This window comes from Camelus bactrianus, chromosome 32 (assembly GCF_048773025.1).
Source record: "Camelus bactrianus isolate YW-2024 breed Bactrian camel chromosome 32, ASM4877302v1, whole genome shotgun sequence".
Classification (NCBI taxonomy): Eukaryota; Metazoa; Chordata; class Mammalia; order Artiodactyla; family Camelidae; genus Camelus; species Camelus bactrianus.
This window is the reverse complement of record NC_133570.1, coordinates 8,603,585-8,622,677: the sequence shown is the minus strand read 5'-3', so window position 1 is coordinate 8,622,677 and position 19,093 is coordinate 8,603,585. Positions and strand designations below refer to the sequence as shown.

Here is a 19,093-nt window from a genome sequence, read left to right as displayed (position 1 = left end):
ACTACATTATAATTCAATAAATTATAATCACTTTGAAAATGATGTCTAGTCTTAGTATACAAAGATCCCCATTCAACATAATTTAAATTTTATTACTTTAAGTTATATAGCTTCAAAGCAATTTTTCTTTTTACATATTTGTAATTAGAACATTTTTAACAAACATGGGCCGCATCTCAAGTAACATGGAAAAAAATATTAATAAATCGGTTTTAATAATTTCTTGTATCACTTTGTTACACAAACCACCTTAAATATAAAGTTAGATTAGTATGCTCTGTTTCAGGGGTTGGTGGGAACACCTAGCCCACCATCTATTCTGGGATATAAAGTTGATTAAAACCATGACTATTTCATCTGTTTACATATTGCCAACAGTGGTGGCTTCCCTGCTACAACAGCAGAACTGAGTAGTTACAACAGCACACTCGCCACGTGGTCTACAAAACCTGACACAGGTACTCACTGGCAATTTACAGAAAAAGTTTACCGACCACTGTTCAATTTCACTGATGATAATTTAAGATTCAGAAGGTTTGGATTAGCATTTTTGAGTTAGGCAACCATTATCATCGGTATGAACAAAACTATATTAGTTCTTCTCATTTTAATAAACCAATTTAGTCCATAAAACCTCAAAGTTTAAAGTATAATTAATTTTTCATGTAGTGGACAAAGACACTTAACAGAAAAGTACCATGCGGGGCTTCAGCTTTATTACCACTTTACTGCTACCATGTCAGGAAAAACAAGAGAAAGAAATTTTATCCCAGGAGCAATGCAGAGCATGGAGGATCCTTAACCAATTCCTTTTGATAAAAGAATATAATCAACTATTGGGATGTATCATGAAATAACTACTTCATTCTTCTCATGAGATAAAAATTAAGAGAAAATTAAGTAACACCAAATGAAATTTACTTTACAGAAGTCACACCAAAACTAGCTTTGTTGGAATGTGAACCCATAACTGAGGGATACTGATAAATCTATTACCTGCCAGATGCACTGGATGCTCTGTTATTTGCTGACTTCTTATTCGTCGTATTTCTATCTTGAATTGTGTTCTATTAAATAGAAAAAGCCATAAATGGGTTGGTTACTCAATATATCTATCACAGACTCAGCGGTCAATCTGCTAGTACATCAATATTTTTTAAGCATCTACTATGTGTCAAGAACATCTGTCAGCAGGGACAAATAAGAACATTAGATTTTAGAGAGGGTTGACTGATGATAAATGCATAAACAAATGTGACTCGTGAAGGTGATGAATTAGGGGCAGTGACAGTCAGAGCGGAGTTGAGGGGCTACTTTACTGAAGGCGATCGGGGAAGGCCTCCCTAACAGCTTGACATCTAAGACAAATAATGAACAGAAAAGGGCCACATGAAGTTCTAGGGAAAGACCCTGACAATTTTGAGGACCAGAAAAGGGCACGCAAGCAGAGGCACAGTGAACGGCAGGGAGAGGGGAGGAGTGTAAGGTCCGGGAAGAATCATATGAGATCTCCAGAAAGTGCTGAGTTTACGTTTTATTCCATAATGAGAATCCAGCAAAGAGACCTTACAGGGGAATGATTCAATTCAACCTTAAGAAAGATCACACAGTAGAGAGGTAAGAGTAAAGCCAAGAATTCAGTCAACAGAAGTATGTTGTAATCTTCCTTGCTATACATAAATCACCTGTTCTAATTTACAATTATCTCTGTTAGACATATCTGTGGCCCTGTCTATAAATTCCAGAATACCTTTCTTCCTTTTAAGGGATAAATTTTTACTTTACACAGACATGTGGGTACTAGGACTAAAATGAGGGCACAGAGTAAACACTTTCCTAACTTGGCATTAGTGTTTTTCCCTAAAGAACGTGGTTGAGGACAATATACCTGGAACATGGCTTAATGAACCTTCTTCATAGAATGTATAAATAAATAATATTCTGTATTTTAAGAGTCCTCTTCAACCACAAGTTTTCAGCTAACACTGTTATCTTCCCCAATAATAAATACATACAGCCACCAGCTAACTGCAGACGTAAAAGATAAAGAAAACTCAGGGGAAATAAAGATTAAAAATGCTATGCCACAGCTTTTACAAGTACGGTATTCTGGTGCAATATAGCATAGGGACAAGTAATTCTACACACCACAAACCTGGTTCTCAAGGTAATTCATAATAATAAGATTCCTGATAATGATTCTGTTCATCCATTTAAATAAGCACAGATGTTGAAAAACATTTCTTAAAGATTTCCAGTATAGTTTGTAAAATATTTAAAAATGATATTCAAAAAATTATCTTTCACTAATTCAAAATCTCAGAAATCGTCCCAGACAGCTACACTTTTATAACACGAAGACCTACAGAAACCTACTCACTTGTGGGTATGTATTTCTGAAACATTTAAAACTATATTATGGTCATATACCTCTGATAATTATAATGAAGCACTGGGTTTTATTATATTCACTGCAAAACTTCCTTGAAGTTAAAATGCCATTGAATTAAGAATCACCTGACAGTATAACACCACTATCAAAAGATGAGTTTTCCACAGATAATTCAGAAGTACCTAACATGGAAGTTAAAATATTTAAAAGTTCTATTTCAAGATTTAAGCTGTAGTATAGAAGGTACAATTTTATATAAATACCTTTGCAGACTCAGTGCATAAGATCCCCTGAGGTAGCAACAGTGGTGGATTGTCAACTGTTATGTCATCATTCGTAATCGGTTCAGCTTTCTCCTTTTCTTCTTCAGGGTCATCAGTAATCACTCGACTTTCCTTGGGTTCCTCAAGTGCACTAGTGACAAAGTCTATCAAAAATTCATTTTCGTATGATTTCAAGGAATTACGGTTTTCAGTGCATTCTTCATTCTCATCTATTTTGTGACAACGTATCAGAACTAGATCCCCTTTCTGAATTAATAAGGTGGATAACAGATTCATTTGCTTTCCACTAAATGAGAACTGTATGTAATCTCCTTTTCTTTAACAATAAAATATAGAGAAAACTATCATATTCAACTTGAATAAACTTTTTTCCAAAGTGATCTATGAAAGAGAAAATGGCTACTAAATCTACTAAAGCATTTGACACACTTAATACTTAGAATAATATCATATAAGTACATAGATATACCACAAGCACTTGCTGATGTGTAAAACCAAGTGAGAGGGTTATATCAGTTCTACTCAAAACCCTGTTTCTTAGCTGGAACAGGAGGCACAGATCTCTAAGCTACTACAGTTACCAACAATGCAGTTGTAAAGTTGTACAGATGCAGAGAATCAAGAATCCATGCACTATACCTCAAAAATAAAAAAAAAGAATCCATGCAATTTGAGATGAGTCCACCACCCAGAGATTCAAGCCACCCTGTAGAGTTTTATTCCCACTAAGGTGCAGTGTTGCCTCTGACGCCGCACAGGCAGTAAAGGCTTAGTACTTATCCTCTCAGTGCTCGAGGGACAGGCCCAAGCTCTGGCATGGAGGGTTCAGCTTTGTTTTTACAGAACGGTTTCTGTTACTCTGATCCTAGCACACTTTGGCATGCTCAACAGAAAATCAGTGCTCTCCGTACTGATCACCAACTTTCAGTTCCACTAGGACCCACCTACTGGCCAAACTTGTGTCTTTACTGCCAAAGTCTTAACTCTGCGGCCTTCATTACAGCCATTTTGGGGGACCTCGTTTTGAGGTAAACTAGATTTAATATCACTTTATAATTCCAGTTATACATTCATATTTGGAGAGTACTCGTGATTCACAGTATCATTAATGGATTCTTTAGAGCTGCTGATCAATGTACTCAGTGAAAAGAACAAGGACTTTGGAGCCATAGATTCAAATTATGGCTCCGTCACTGACCTTGGGTATGTTTCCCAATCTCTTTGCACTTCACTTTTTCTCATCTATAAAATGACAAAAATCACACTACACAGTAAGCACTTAATAAATGTTAGCTACACATCGCAGTCCTAGAAACGGCTTTGCCTTCAGCTCTCATTAAGCTGTATGTCATAGGAATAAGGGAAGAAACAATACTAACTACTAGTACCTCACGTTTACTACATACTAACTATGGTCCTATTCTGTGCTTTATATGTATTAGCTAGTTGAATTCTCACAACCACCCTACTCTTATTATGCTTATTTTAAAGATCAACATACAGGGCCAAGAAAGGTTACTTTGCTCATGTAATTGTGCCTGGATTCAAATCTAGCTTAGTCTCTCTCTAAAAGTCCACCTAATCATCATGCTGACTGTTGCAGCAACACATACATAACAACAGCTCACATTTACGGACTACTCTGCTTGTGCCAGGAATTGGGTTAGCAGCTAAAATGCCGAGTATCACTTAATTTTCACAACAGCCTTATGAGATTGGTCTTATTATAATTTGGGGAGATGGAGGCACTGAGAGATTAAGTTCTGCATCTAAAATCACATGGTTAGTAAATTGCATAGTTGGGCTTAAAACTCAGGCAAACACATATATTGTTCCTATATCTATGTAAATAATTATTAACTATCTATTACAGGTAACATTCTAAGCAACACAGAGTTCACAAATGAAGTAGAATAATTTGACATAACCACCAGTAGTGGATGCTTTTTCCCCAGATTCTGGTGCAAAGGAGTCTCCAAGACTTTCTTTAAGGGATGATGATGATAGACTTGTTAACCATGGATCCTATGAAAGAAAATGTATTTAATATGTAAGTTCAGTTCTCAAGATTTGTTGGGGGGCAATAGCATGACTAAGACTATTTCATAACTCTGACATCTGCATTATTAGGAGTTTTCTGCTGAAACACCACAAGTGTTAAGTCGATAGAGGTTATAATATGCTTTACTTTCTAGCCTTGATGTCTTGATCATTAAAAGGGGTCATTAAGAGCTAGTCTAGTTCTGCATTTGTTTATAGCAAATTTCAAAGCTCCTGTCGCTCGAAAATCAAATCTTATAAATATTTAAGGCAAACATTTGATATCTCTAAGTATATACTTTCTAAGAAAGTATAAAGAGGATAGTAGGTAAAAACCCTTAGTTTCAAACAAATATTACTGGTTGTTGAAATAAAAGTAATTTATAAAACCAAGTAGACAGCTACTTCCAAATATTTTAGATTAAAAAAAGTAGATTTCATGCACTTTAGCTTTCCTCAAAATTATTGCATCTAAAATAAAGTAATTATTGTATCTAAAATGAAATAATTGTATTTGTGTGCCTAAACTAAACAACTCTTTACAGAACAATATTCAAGTCCAAAGGTGACGATATGATAATGTAAGAAGTTTCATTTTGTTGCATAAGTAATAAAACTCAATTTTCTTCCCCACAATATTTTATAGGTACAAAGAAAATCATATGTCAAGAGCAACAGAGAGAAACCATCTGGGAAGATGGCAGAGGGGGTGAAACAGTGGAATCTACCCTGAGAGAGGATGCTTTGCCCAAGGAGATTTGCAAGTTAATAGCTTTTTTTCTTGAGGAAACTCCCTCAGCTATGCAGCTCAAGCAGTAGAAGGCTGTAGCCTTACTGGACTGGCTTGAGGGGTCAGACAATAGAGTTTAGGACTGTAAGATTAGCTGATACATTTGGAGAAGGGCTGCAGAGGGCATGAACCCTGAAATCTGCATATAGAATCCACCTCAAACCCTTGGCTCACCTATGCATGGCATGGGAAACACCCCAGAGGGTCCTGTACAATCACAGTAGCTTGAAAGTGAAAAAATTAAGTAGACATTTCAGTCAATGCCTACAGCAAGGGAGACAGAAATGGGAATTTGAGTCTAGACACATAATATCTATGTGCTAAACACATGTTCAGAGGAATAGAACAGAATCCAGAATCTCTACAACGTATCATTCATAATGTCCAGTATTTAAGCAAAAAGTTAATAAACAGGTAAAATAACAAAAAACACTGATACATACTCATGAAAACAAAAACAAAACAATAAAAACAGTCTATAGTAACCAACCGTGAGATGACTCAGATGTTGCAATTAGCAAATAAGAACTTTAACGTAGGTATCATAAATATATTCAAGCACTTAAGATGAACTATATACATAGTGGCTGAAGAGATGGGTGTATCTTATTACTAGAGATACTGAAAATACAAAAACTATCACTGGAAATTCTAGAGATGAATACTACTGAAATAAAAAAAAATCAATGGATAGACTTTAACAGCAGATCAAAGATGGCTGAAAAGGGCAGTGAACTTGAAGACAGAACAATACAAATTACTCAGTCTAAAAAAAAAAAGGAAAAAAGACTGAAGAAAGATGAAAGAATTTTAGAGCTCAGTGAGACATATCAAAAATGTGAATGCACATGTAATGAGAAACAAGAGGGAAGAAATATAAAACAAAAAATATTTTTAGACTTCCCATTTACATGGAAAGCATCATTTTACAGATCCTGAAAGCTCAGCAAAACCCAAGCGTGATAAATATAAAGAAAACCACACCTAGACATCTTGTAATCAAACTGTTGTAATTCAAAGACAAAAGGCAGTATCTTGGAAAAAATTCTGAAAACAGTCAGAAAAAAACCAAAACATTATATACAGAGGACAACAAAATAATGTTTTGCTGATTTCCTAAAAGAAGTAATAAAGGGTAGGAAAAATGGAAACCTATAAAGAGCTAGGAATAGGAGAAGGAAACTGTCAACCAGGAAGTATCATCTATTCAGCTAAACCATCCTTCAACAATGAACATAAAGTGAATATTTTTTAGATAAGACTGAGAGAATCCATCACTGGCAAATCTACATTACAAGAAAAGCAAAAATAAGTTCTTAACACTGAATGGAAATAACACTCAAAGGTAATCTGGGTCTAGAGGAAGAAATGAAGATTCCCAGAAATGGCATATATATTTAAGAAAACTATGAATATTTATTCTTTCCTTTCTTTAGTTCTTTAAAAGTCAAAGACAAAAGGTTTAAAAGGCTCTTTAAAGAAAAGTTATAACACTATATTTGGGAATTATATCATGTAGAAGTAATGTACATGACAACAACAGCATGATGGATGAGGGAAGTATATGGAACTATACTGTTATAAGGTTTCTATATTAAATGTAAAACAATGCAGTGTCGGCTACTAAATTACTATCCTGTAATTCACAGAGCAACCACTAAAAACAGAATGTGGACAGGTGCAGCTAAAATGGCAACAGACTAAAAGGTATGTGATTAACTCTGGGGAAAAAAAGGCAAGAGGACTCAAGAGATGAACAACAATAACATCAATTTTAAAAAAGATAAAATAAATAGAAAACAAACAGTAATAAGTTGGCCCTAAGTGTACTTCCATTAAAAGTATATGGACTAAACACTCATAAGTGGAAAAATGGATTCATAAATGGACCACAATTAACAAGCAGATTGTCAGACTTGATAAAAAAAAAAGTAATACCAAACCGTTCTTATAAGAGTCCTTTAAAGAAAAAGACACAAATAGTTTGAAAGAAAAGTGATAGAAAAAATTATACCATGCAAACAGTGAAGTACTGAAATATCAGACAAAGCAAACTGGAAGACAGGAAGCACGACCAGAGATAGAAACATTTCATAACGCTAAATAGGGCCAAGACATAATAGTAACACATGTGAATGTGTCTGACAGAGTCATGGAATGCTGCCTGATCTAAAAGGCAGTGCAGAGAAATTCATAAATATTACTGGAGATTTCAACACACTCTAGGTGGTACTTGGTAAATCAACTAGACAGAAATTCAGTAAGAGTGGAGAAGATCTGAATGACACTACCAACCATCCTGACCAAACCAAAATTACAGAATATTGTATATAACACTTGCAGAATACAGTCTTTGTAAATGCAAATGAACTTTCACAAGGCACACTTAGTCTGGGCCATAAAAAAAAAATCTCAAAAATTTTAAAAAATGTGAATTCATGTAAGATTATATTCTGTTTACAATAAAATTAAATCATAATTAATGCAGAATAGATCAAGAGAAGATACAAATGTTTGGAAATAAAATCATTTGCCACAAAATAACCAACTGGTCAAAAAAGAGATCACAAGGAAAATTAGAAAATATATTTAAAGGGATGATGGTGAAAAGAAATGGCATAAAAAAAATTGGGTGCTGTTAGTCAGTGCACAGAGTAAAATGTACAGCTTTCAATGGTTTTGATAGAAAGAATGAAAGGCTTAAAATGAATGGACACTTAAAGGTAACCAAATCAAACCCAAAGAAAAGAAAAGAAAGAAATAATAAAGAGTGAAAATCAATGAAACTGGAAACATACAATAGAAAAAACTAACAAAGCCAAAGCTGGTACTTAGAAAACAAAACTGAGCAATGCCTATCAAAATTTAATAAGAAAGACAGAAAACACGAACTATATATTAGAAATGAAAGATGGAATGTCATGATAACTATACTGCCTTCAAAAGGATAAGGGAATATCACAAACTTTATGTTTATAAATTCAACATCTCAGATAAAACGGACAAATTTCTAAATAGATATAAAGTACCACACTGATGAAGTAGAAAATCTGAATACCAAAATACACACACACACACACACACACACACAAAATCAAATTTAGTGTCAAAGACCTCTCCAAGAAAGAAAATTCCAGGCCCAGATCATTTCACTGGTGAATTCTCTCAATTAAGGAAAAAAAATGATACCAAACTTTTGGTCATACCAACAAACGTTTAGAAAAAAAGGAAGAAGAGACATTCTCCAATTCATCAAATACCCATGCCTGATAATAACATTATAAAGAAAAAATTATAGAAAAATAGCCTCCATAAATATAGATGTAGTTCTAGCAAAATATTAAGAAATCAAATCCCACGCTAAAATAGTCTATTATGATCAACCAGATTTTATCCCACAAAATTAACATATAAGCATGAATATATATCATCATACACACTCATACACACAAAGGAAAGCTGGGAAGTGCAAATAGCAAGAAAGAAAATGTCACCCTTTCAATATCTAGCTATGGCAGCTGCAGGAAGCTAAGGCAGTAGGGAGGGAGGTGCAGTTTCAAATGAGAGTTCATACAAATTTTAAGAGGTTTGAGCACAGTTGAATGTGGATGGAAACAGACCCTTTCAGAGCCAAAGGTTCTGAGAGAAGGGTTGGACAAAAAAAATACATGGGAAATCCCTGAGAAGGTTGCCTTGAAGAAGACTCAGAGCCTGGTCAGGAAAATTTTTATAATGAGGAATATGGAAAATTTAGATTATTAAAAATAGGAGTATCTAATATAGCCAACAATGAGATGATAGCTCTACATTATGAGCTATGTCGTGGTCATAAAGGTGAATGCAATCTCAATGTCACCCAGCAACACAGAAACGTTTTATGGATTAAAAAAAAAAGTATGATACAAAACGTTATGAATGTTAAGATGACAAATATGATAAAACAAGTAAAGAAAAACAGCCCAAAAGGGAATAAAAATAAAAAACATAGTTGTTACTATGTGGTGGGACTATGGGTAGATAATTTTCAATTAATTTTGTCATAGTAGGATGTTACTTTAAAAACTTTAGGAATACTTTAATTAAGCGACACAGAAATGCACTGAAAAGAGAAGTTAGGTATCACGACCAGTTTGCATAGTGTTCTCTCAAACTTCATGCCTATCCAGAATCTCAGAATGTGATCTGATTTGAAAATAAAGTGTTTGCTGATGGAATTAGTTAAGATGAGAACACACTGGGTTAGGGTGGACCCTAAATCAAATGACTTATGTCTTAATCTTAGAGAAAAGTGAGAGGAGACCAGAGACTCAGGGAAGAGGGCCATGTGACCACAGGGGCGGGGAATGGAGAGAAGCAGCCACAAGCCCAGGAACACCAAAGATTTCTGACAACCACCAAAAGCTGGGAGAAGCAAGGAAGGATTCTTCCCTGGAGACTTCAGAGGGAACATGGCCCTGTCCACACCTCGATTTTGGACCCCTGACCTCCAGAACTGAGAGAATAAATTTCTGCTGTTTTAAGTCATCTAGTTTATGGTAATTTGTTACAGCAGCTACAAGGAACTAACCGTAGTCACTTGGCCAGACGATTCTACCAAATGTAAAATAATTGTTTGGTGTTGATTAACACCCTCTCTTCTTCTCCTGATTTTCGGAACAAATCAGAACACAGCATACTGAAGTCAGATTTATATCAAATTGCCAGCTTTACTGGTAGAGCTAATCTACAGAACAAGACTGAAATCAGTAGCCCGCTGTGCTCATCCTTCTGGTCTGAATTAGAGAGATTCATCCATTCATTCACGATACAAAGGAGTTCCTCTGACTCCCTTTGTTCTCCCTCCCAGGGAGCACACCCGTCCTCACACCAGTACCAGAGAGGAGTCAGAAGAAGAAGGAAGCTCACTTGGCCAGGCATCTAGTTCCTTTTCTCTGATCTGCTCCAGTAGATTATGGAGGAGGAATGTTCTTTCCATACTTTTCCCTTCTGAACCGTGTTGTGGAAGTTCCCTAACCGTAGTGAAGTGGAAACACAGGGGGCCAAGTGTTCTTCCCTAATAACAACACACAGTTGACTCCCTGATGAAATCCTGGAGGATCACATCTCCTCCCATCCTGGCACATCCCCCAAAATATCCCACAGTGCCACGAACGTTCAATATACATTTGTGGAGGGAATAAAACCAAACGAATAAAATGACATGGCCATATTATCCTTAGCCATAAATTATACAATTCAAAGATATGCAAAGGAAAACTTACTTATCTATAAAATAAACTTGTTTATCTATAAAATATAAAATAGATAAACAAGTTTATACTGTATAGCACAGGGAAATATATTCACTATCTTGTAGTAGCTCACGGTGAGAAGGAATATGAAAATGAATATATGTATGTTCATGTATGACTGAAGCATTGTGCTGTATACCAGAAGCTGACACAACATTGTAAATTGACTATAACTCAATGAAAATAAATAAATAAATAATAAAAATATTTTTTGAAAGTTTTGCAATTAAAGTGCTTCATAGATTCAAAAAGGCAACTTTTTTTCATGTTTCTCTTTCTCTGAAATTGCATGCGTCTTACATATAATTCCTGTGTGTTTTGGCTTTACCGGCAGTTTTCTTCTTTCTTAGCAGTACAAAAAATAATGCTATATCTTTGCTATGTCTTACAATCAAGTTTTAGACCCAACAGAATATATCTGAAAAAACTTAAAATTATTTCCTTATCAATTGCTGAAGAAAACATGTGAAATACACACACACATGCATGTACATAAATAGTCTCTCTCTCATAATCAGATGCAGAAAACTGAATTCAAAATACAATTAAGTGGTAGTGCTAACCTCAGGATCAAGGTTTTCAGAGACGGCATGTTTCTCAGCTTCCGGCTGTCCGCCATTCAGCTGTGGGAGGGACGCAGGTACAGAATGTGCGTCTAATTCTTCACGGAGGGTGGTTTCTCTATCTTCTCCCAGCCCATCTTTCTCCTCCCTGTGGCTGTGCTTTTTCAACATGCTCCTTGGCCGAGGTGAAGGCTTAAAGTGCTTGTCTGCTTCAAGGCTGCTGTTGTTTTCTGCAGAAAAATACAATGTTTTCAGGTGAGTGTATAAAAAAAATGACCACAGCTCGTACTACACCCCAAGTGCCCCCACACTTCCCTCCTGTGCCCCAGCACCTTGGCCCTCTGTCCTGGAGCGTCCAGAGGAAGCCCACACCCTTCTCTACACCGAGCTCCAGGAAGTACAAATAAGTTCACAATCAAAACTCGAAAAAAAAAAATACGGGGGACGGTATAGCTCAGTGGTAGAGTGTATGCCTAGCATGCATGAGGTCCTGGGTTCAATCCCCGGTACCTCCATTAAAATAATAAATAAACAAACAAAAAAACCTAATTACCCCTCAGAAGAAATTTAAAAACACATTAAATAAATAATGAGAGAAAAAATAAAAATTAAAAAGTTAAAAAAAAAAAGCTGCCATCTCAGAACTAACTAGTATTCATGTTTTAGGAAGAATTAAGCCTTCAATGTCATCAACTCTCACAATATTAATTTTTTTTTTAAACAAACAAAACAAAACCATGCCTCAGTTTCAGCCTTTATAAGACGAGGCAGTTCATCCATCAGACCTTTAACTGAGTGTCTGCTGCCAGGCCCCCCCCACATCACTCACAGTCCTGCACCTCATTATCAAGGTGCTGGCAGTGGCCATGTCCAAGGACTTTAGAGGATGGGAAGGGAGCCAATTCTAAACAAATACAATTATAGGACAGAGGTAAGTGCTGTTACGAGTATGAAGATGATGCCAGTACAGGAAGCAGAACAGCCAACTGTCACCGGAAGAAGAAATGGAGAAGGAGATGACTTATGAGTTGCTGTTCTCTGAGTCCATAAAACTTCTGCAGCAGTTATTAAAGTTTCTCCATCACAATTTCCAGTACTTCTAAGTGTAAAACAACAATCTAATGTTGGTACACTTCCAGCCCTCAAAACATAAGAAAGTTTTTTTCACATGAACTCTTCCCTGAATTGTACCTATTGCACATAACCAGTTCTCCACTGTTCCACCAGTGTAGTCTTCTGACTAAGCTTCAAAACTGAACCAATTAACACCTTTCTCCTTTCTATCTCTAAGTGGGCTTATAAATCCTGCTACAAGATTCTACAACCATACCTAACTGGAACCACTATACGTGTGTTGTTGCCAATTTGAGCTATGTCCTAAACTCTGGCTGAATTGTTCAATCCAAAATCCAAGAGTCAACTTAGATTCCTCCATCTCCATCCAAGGCACCATGATACCCTATTGATTCTATGTGCTAAATTTCTCTCTCATTTATCTCACTTTCTTATCCCCACTGCCAGCTCCTTGTCCACTCTTACCTAGGCGACTACCTCAGTGAGATTTACAAAATACACATCAGATCACATCACGCCTCTCCAGAAAATTCTTCACTGGCTCCCCATCACCCAGTCCTGCAGAATAAAAACTTCATTGCTGCTGAACAATATAAATGTAAGGTTTTACGGTCTCGTCCATGTTTACCTGCGCTGCCTTGTCTCTGGCAGACCCACTTAGGAACCTACCCTGAAATGCTAGGCTCACTGCCCTGCAGCTGTACCACATCCCTTCTGCCACTACGCCTTTACCCAAGCTCTCCCTCTGCCTAGGATGTCCGCCTCCTGCTTCTCCTCCTGATAAACGCTTGCATGCCTCTGGAACCTGTTTCAGCAGAGTATTGTATATCTGAAAAGAGGTGTTGAGTCATTTTTTTCATTATCATTTCAGAAGAGGTTCCCTCGTCACAAGTTTTTAAATGCACAACATGGTATTGTTAACTAAAGGCACAATGCCATACAGCAGATCTCTAGAACATACTCAACTTGTGTAACTGAAACTTTGGTGAATATCGGCTCCCACTCCCCCCTGCCCCCAGCCCCTCACAACCACTGTTCCACCCACTCTCTGTTGGGTTTGTCTATTTCCGATGTTTCCCATTTGAACCTTGCTCTGACACGCATTAGCACTGCAAATTTACACAAGTCAGATGATACCACACACCCCCGTTTTCCCATTGGTAGCATCAGTTAGGAGTTGCTAAGGTGCTCGTGAGACTTGAGTGAGACAGTATTTACAAAGTACACCGCACAGTGCACCGCACACGGGAAGTGCTCAATGAAACATCAATGACTATAGACATTTCCTGTTTTGGTTTGTCCATCACTTCAGTTTTCCTCCTCTCCTTTCCCTCCGTGTGATTCTGGTGGACTAACAAATACGTCCTGCATACCTCAGTGAGAAGGGTGGGTCCACCATGCACCCCCTTCCTTCCTGCCCAACTGGTCACAGAACCTTCCCTTCCCCTGCCCACAGCAGGCAGTCACAAGGTCAGGATTCTACCTGGAGTTGGTGGGTATGCCTTTAAGGCCATGGAGCGGCAGGATGCGATCTGGAGACTGCTAGGGGCATCTCCACTGCCAAGTGAAGGTCTGGCCGAGACAGACCAAATGACAGAAAAATAGGACTAAAGGATGGAGAAAGCGGGGCAGTGACAGAGGGGGAGGAGAGAATGAGAGGGTCAGGGAGTCGGGAAGGGAGGACAGAAGTAAAGAGAGAATCCTGAAGACACAGAAGTACTGATTCTCTACACTCAATCACACCTAAAGCAAGGCCTTCTGACATCCCTGCTCAATATGGTGATAAATTCCTCTTTCAACTGGTTTCTGGGTCATTTACAACCAAGAGTCCTGACTACAGGTGCTATTATTTGTCAGTTTTTGCTATTAACACCGCTTCCTCTAGGAAGCCTTCCCTGATGCCCTCAGGTAAATTTCTGTGCCCACTTTCCTGTGTTCTTACTGTACCGTTTAGACACCTCCCCACCAAACTGTAGAGTCTTTGCTATGGCCTGAATGTTTGTGCCCCCAGCCAATCCTTCTGTTAACCCAAAGGTATTAGGAAGCGGGGACTTTGGGAAGTGATTAGGTCATGAGGGTGGAAACTTCATGAATATGACTAATGCCCTGAAAAAGATGCTCCCTCTCCCCTTCCATCGTACAAAATTACAATGAGAAGTCTGCGACCCAGAAGAGGGCCCTAGCAGACCATGTGAGCACTGTGCTCAGACTCCCAGCCTCCGGAGCTGCGAGAAACAGGTGTCTGTTGGTTAGAAGCCACCCACACTATGGAATCTGGCCACAGCAGTGCGAGCGGACTAAGACAGTATTGGAAGACTGGTACTAGGTCTCGTAATGTCATAGTCTCAGTTACCATCACAGCGCTTATAACAGCGAAATATATTTTACCCACAATAAATTGTGTGGATAAATAAAATGATCTGCTTATGAACAAATGCTGAATAATCAAATGAGCAGTAAAAGCATTACAGAGTGCTTAATTTATGCCAAGGTTGCTCTCAGCACTTCAAATATGAACTCATTTCATTGCCTTAAACCTCTAGTGGTGGTTCAACTACTGTCCCCATTTTACAGATACATAAAATGAGGAACAAAGAGGGTGTGTACCCATGGACATAAACTCTATGTTGTGGGATTAAAGCAGGAGCACCCTGACTCCAAAGTTCATGATTTTAGTCATTTTGCTGTTAAAATTAAAAAAAATATACCCGGTAAAAATTACTTTCTAGTAAATTCACATTCACTACCAATGTGACCATTACTTGATAAAGTGAAAGAATCTGATAATTGTACTTTTTACAGAAGACAAGCAAGAACAAAGGAAACTTTCAGGTTCTAATGTTTCTATAAAGCATTAAATGACACTCAGCAATATCTCACCACATTAAGAACATTAAGTTCTAAACTCTGTAATTAAAAGTCTAAAAATTCAGAGAAAGATAAAGCTAAGCTCATGAACCACATTCCTTCTTTCATGAATGACTCATTCATTTACACATTTATACATTCAAATACTTAATGAATTCTACATGCCAGGCACTAACAAGTAGCCTCAACTTTTTTTTTCCAATCTGAATTAACCTATGGAATAATAATTTTAGGGTATTTTATATCAAAATTCCACTTCCAGAAGCACTGTCAAGTTTTCATAAAGAAAAAAAAGTCTATATATTATCAAAATGTTTTGTTTTATAATGTACATGATTACCTATTTATCAATTATTTTTATAATACATATACTGAATTGCAAATGGTTAGTAATTGTTTAAAAATATAGTATTGTACAGTTAGAATCCTGGTGCCATCTTGTGGTCAAATACAGTATTTCCCTATTTGTTTTAATTTGTCACAGGTTTTTTTTTTTTAAGTATTAAATAGGCAGATTATTGCTGATTATCTACCATAAAGGTCATTATATACCTCTATCTATATCAGAATAATTTTTAGCTTCTATGATGTGCTCACATTTTCTTATTAACCTAATGAAAAGCTTTTCAGAATCAGGACAAATAGGACAAACATAATCCACAAAAACAGGTTTCTAAACTCAGTTAGAACCAAGGAATATTGCCTACTCTTTCTTGAAGAGTCACTGTGCATATTTCTTTATTAACGGCTCCAAGACGTTCTCTCATAAAAAAATCAGTTTAAAATTTCTATAATTCTGTTTTCCCCTTAATACCAATGAACAAACCGTGGAAATGGTGACATAGGGAATTAAGTCACCGTATGATCACATTTCCCTTCTCCCCATTTTTGATTTTATTTGGTACACTGGAAAGGTGCATTTTAGCAAGTTAATTCTATTTCATTCAGCCTTGTCCTTATGTTTTTACAGAATTTCATAGTTTGAGACAAACTTCAGTAGATTCTTACAACAATTCAGTAGGAAGGAAGAACAGGTTTTCTCCCCCTCCTCATGAGGACAGTAAGGCTAACCCTGTATTTAATTGACATTCAGTGGCTTTTTCCCTAGTATCTCTGCTTGTTCATATCTTCTCCCCATTTGAAAGTAGATGGGATGATGAGGGTGGAAAACATAATGGGTCCCTAATACATGGATGAAATAAAGCTCTGCCTGAGGTTACCAGTGGTATCTAATACGTAAAATACGAAATACTTACCAGTACCATATTTAATAATGATATAAAGGAAAGAGATTTTTATTAAGGTTAGCATCAACAACCATTTTTTTCTATAAAACAAAAAAAAGACTGGAAGACCCCCAAACCCTTAACCTTCCACGCCCTCCTTTCTGCGTGGCAGCCCAGGGGACGTCACAGCGCTTGGTAGCTGCTCAGCTCCGTCTGTGCTGCTCTGTGCCCAGAGCTCAGTAGAATTGTGGAGAAACTATTGTAATATCACACCAGGAAATTTCCCCTCAGAAAACTGCGTTTTAGCGGGTTTTCCCGGGGAACGGAGAAACCAAATGGAGATTCTCTTTTTTTAAGGAAAGCCTGGAGGCTTAAACAACGACAGTAGCGACAAAACACCCCCCTCAATATACAAACAAATGGCAAATGGTTGTGTGGAAATGATGGTTTTAAGGACTAGCCTCAATGCTGCTCTAACTCTAATATCTGGAGTGGCCTCCCTCCTATCATGCACCAGCAGAGACACAACACTGAACGTACAACTGGACATCAGAATTAGGGCATTTCTCTAAGGTTCTATTAATTTTGATTTATATCTGTAAAATTAAAAAGTCTGATTTTTTTCCCCTAAATATTTACTAGCCACCATATAAAAGTATTTTGTGATTGAATATCTTAAAATAAATTCTGAAGAAATGCAATGAAAGTAACCTAACCAACTACCTGGAGATGCGCTTTTGATTGGAAGAATTCTGGGTTTAGTTTCCATTTTAATGTTCTCTCTTTCAGGTTTCTGTGGCTTACTTTGAGATTCAGATAAGCGATTCACTACCAAGTCTTCACTACCATCGGGTACCAGCTCCTCATCATTTTTGACGGTGACTACAAGCTCATTTTTCTTCACTTCATTGTTTGAGTTCTTGGTTTTCAAAAAAGACAGTTTTGGAGAATTCTTTTCTTCATCATCAGATATATGAAAATCATTCATTTTTTCCTTAACTGAATTTTCATCTACTGAAGTGTCAGAAAAATCACCTAAGGAAACTAAAAAATAGAAGAGAAAAAAAATGTTTTCAACAGAATGTTTTAACATTTTGAAGGTTACATTAATCAAAAAGATTATCTTAAAGACTAGAAATGAACTTACAACTGTGAATAGATTTGTAGCTCTAAAAAAACAGCTAACTTAGGTCGTTTTATTGACATTTATAAAATAAAAATTTCAATTTCATTCATTTATTCAAAACATACTTATCAAGTGTGAATGGTATGTCAAGCCAAGGACTGTATTAGCTCCGAGAAAAGTCATCCAAAAGTTCTTCAAAATAACAGTCATGGACACTTAAATTAGATTTTGGACTGTAAAGCTTTTATTTACAAAAACTTCATCATACAGAATCAAGAATATTTGTAAATGGAAGAATTTGCTAACTATATATTCTTCCATAAAAATTTTGGAATTGCCATTCCATCTACACCAGAGAATTAGATTTTACTATGAGAAGAATAATAAAGAATGTTAACCTAGCTATATGGCAATGAATTAACTATTGTTCTGATTACTTTTACAGAGACCACTGAGTTCCTTATTGAATATTAAATATAAAACACTGAATTTCAAGTTTAGAATTTCGCATGTTTATCCTGAAATGTAACATGTTAGTATTTTTACATAATCAAAAGAAATAAAATTAATCATTACAGTACTGACAGATTGTGTTTTTAAAACTGATCCCCTTTCACAGCCAAGAAAATCTGATTTATAAAAAGCATTATAAGAGATTCTGATGTGCACAAAGTTTAGTTCTGTGCTCTCTAGTTATGAACTCTCTGTAGAGTCTCATAGGGTTGACCTTAAAGATGAACTTGTCATCTCCAGTGTGGTTTATCACTGACAGTAAGTCTGCTGTCAGTTAATTTTCATTTTCATATACATATTCAGAAACAATCAAACAGGACTATCATGCAAATTCTTGAAAATTAAGAGTGGCTTTTTACTCATTAAAAAGTTGGAGATCTAAAACCAGTGAATTCATAGGCATTATTTTAACCTAGTGATTTTCTTGGAGGGCTGGGCTAAACGAAACCATGGAAGAAAAGACAAGAAACATGGTTTACTTTCCCACATTCCCACATACCAATCTCATCACTGTCAAAGTCATCTGAGTATTCAGAACTCCTTTGTCTAGCTGAGCGAGCTGTAATTGCTTTTATTAGCTCATCCTGAAATGAGATAATTAAAATCAATTTCCAATCAGATGTGAAGGTCTCACATTTAATTCTTGAAACAAATAAGCTCGATTAATGTGTGCTTTAAAGCCTAGGTTTCATTCATCTAACAAATATTCCCTGAAAGCCTATCTTGTTCCATGCACCCAACCCCTCAGACTCAATGCAGAGCATCACAGACATGATCCCTCCCCTCATGGAGCTTACAGTTAAAGGAGACAGACAATATGTAGTAAATTCATTGAGAAACTCAATTTAGACAGGGTTCATTATAAACTGGCATTTTGGAAGAAACTGGCATCCTTTATGATCTTTTGTTTCAAGATATTGCTGTTA

At 36.6% G+C, this 19,093-nt stretch overlaps 1 protein-coding gene across 4 annotated transcripts in view; it reads right to left on the bottom strand.

Moving 5' to 3' along the window:
• Nucleotides 1-19,093, bottom strand: part of MAP9 (microtubule associated protein 9) — a 43,915-nt gene that overhangs the window by 14,206 nt on the left and 10,616 nt on the right. For 3 of the 4 annotated variants that reach the window (XM_010969616.3, XM_074356392.1, XM_074356390.1), the window contains 6 exons: nucleotides 18,667-18,751; nucleotides 17,252-17,572; nucleotides 11,361-11,590; nucleotides 4,608-4,701; nucleotides 2,656-2,819; nucleotides 997-1,067 (listed from right to left, as the gene is read on the bottom strand). In XM_010969616.3, coding sequence (XP_010967918.2) covers nucleotides 997-1,067; nucleotides 2,656-2,819; nucleotides 4,608-4,701; nucleotides 11,361-11,590; nucleotides 17,252-17,572; nucleotides 18,667-18,751 — 965 coding nt within the window. The remainder of the gene's footprint in view (nucleotides 1-996; nucleotides 1,068-2,655; nucleotides 2,820-4,607; nucleotides 4,702-11,360; nucleotides 11,591-17,251; nucleotides 17,573-18,666; nucleotides 18,752-19,093) is intronic. The other variant, XM_074356391.1, reaches the window with a different exon arrangement.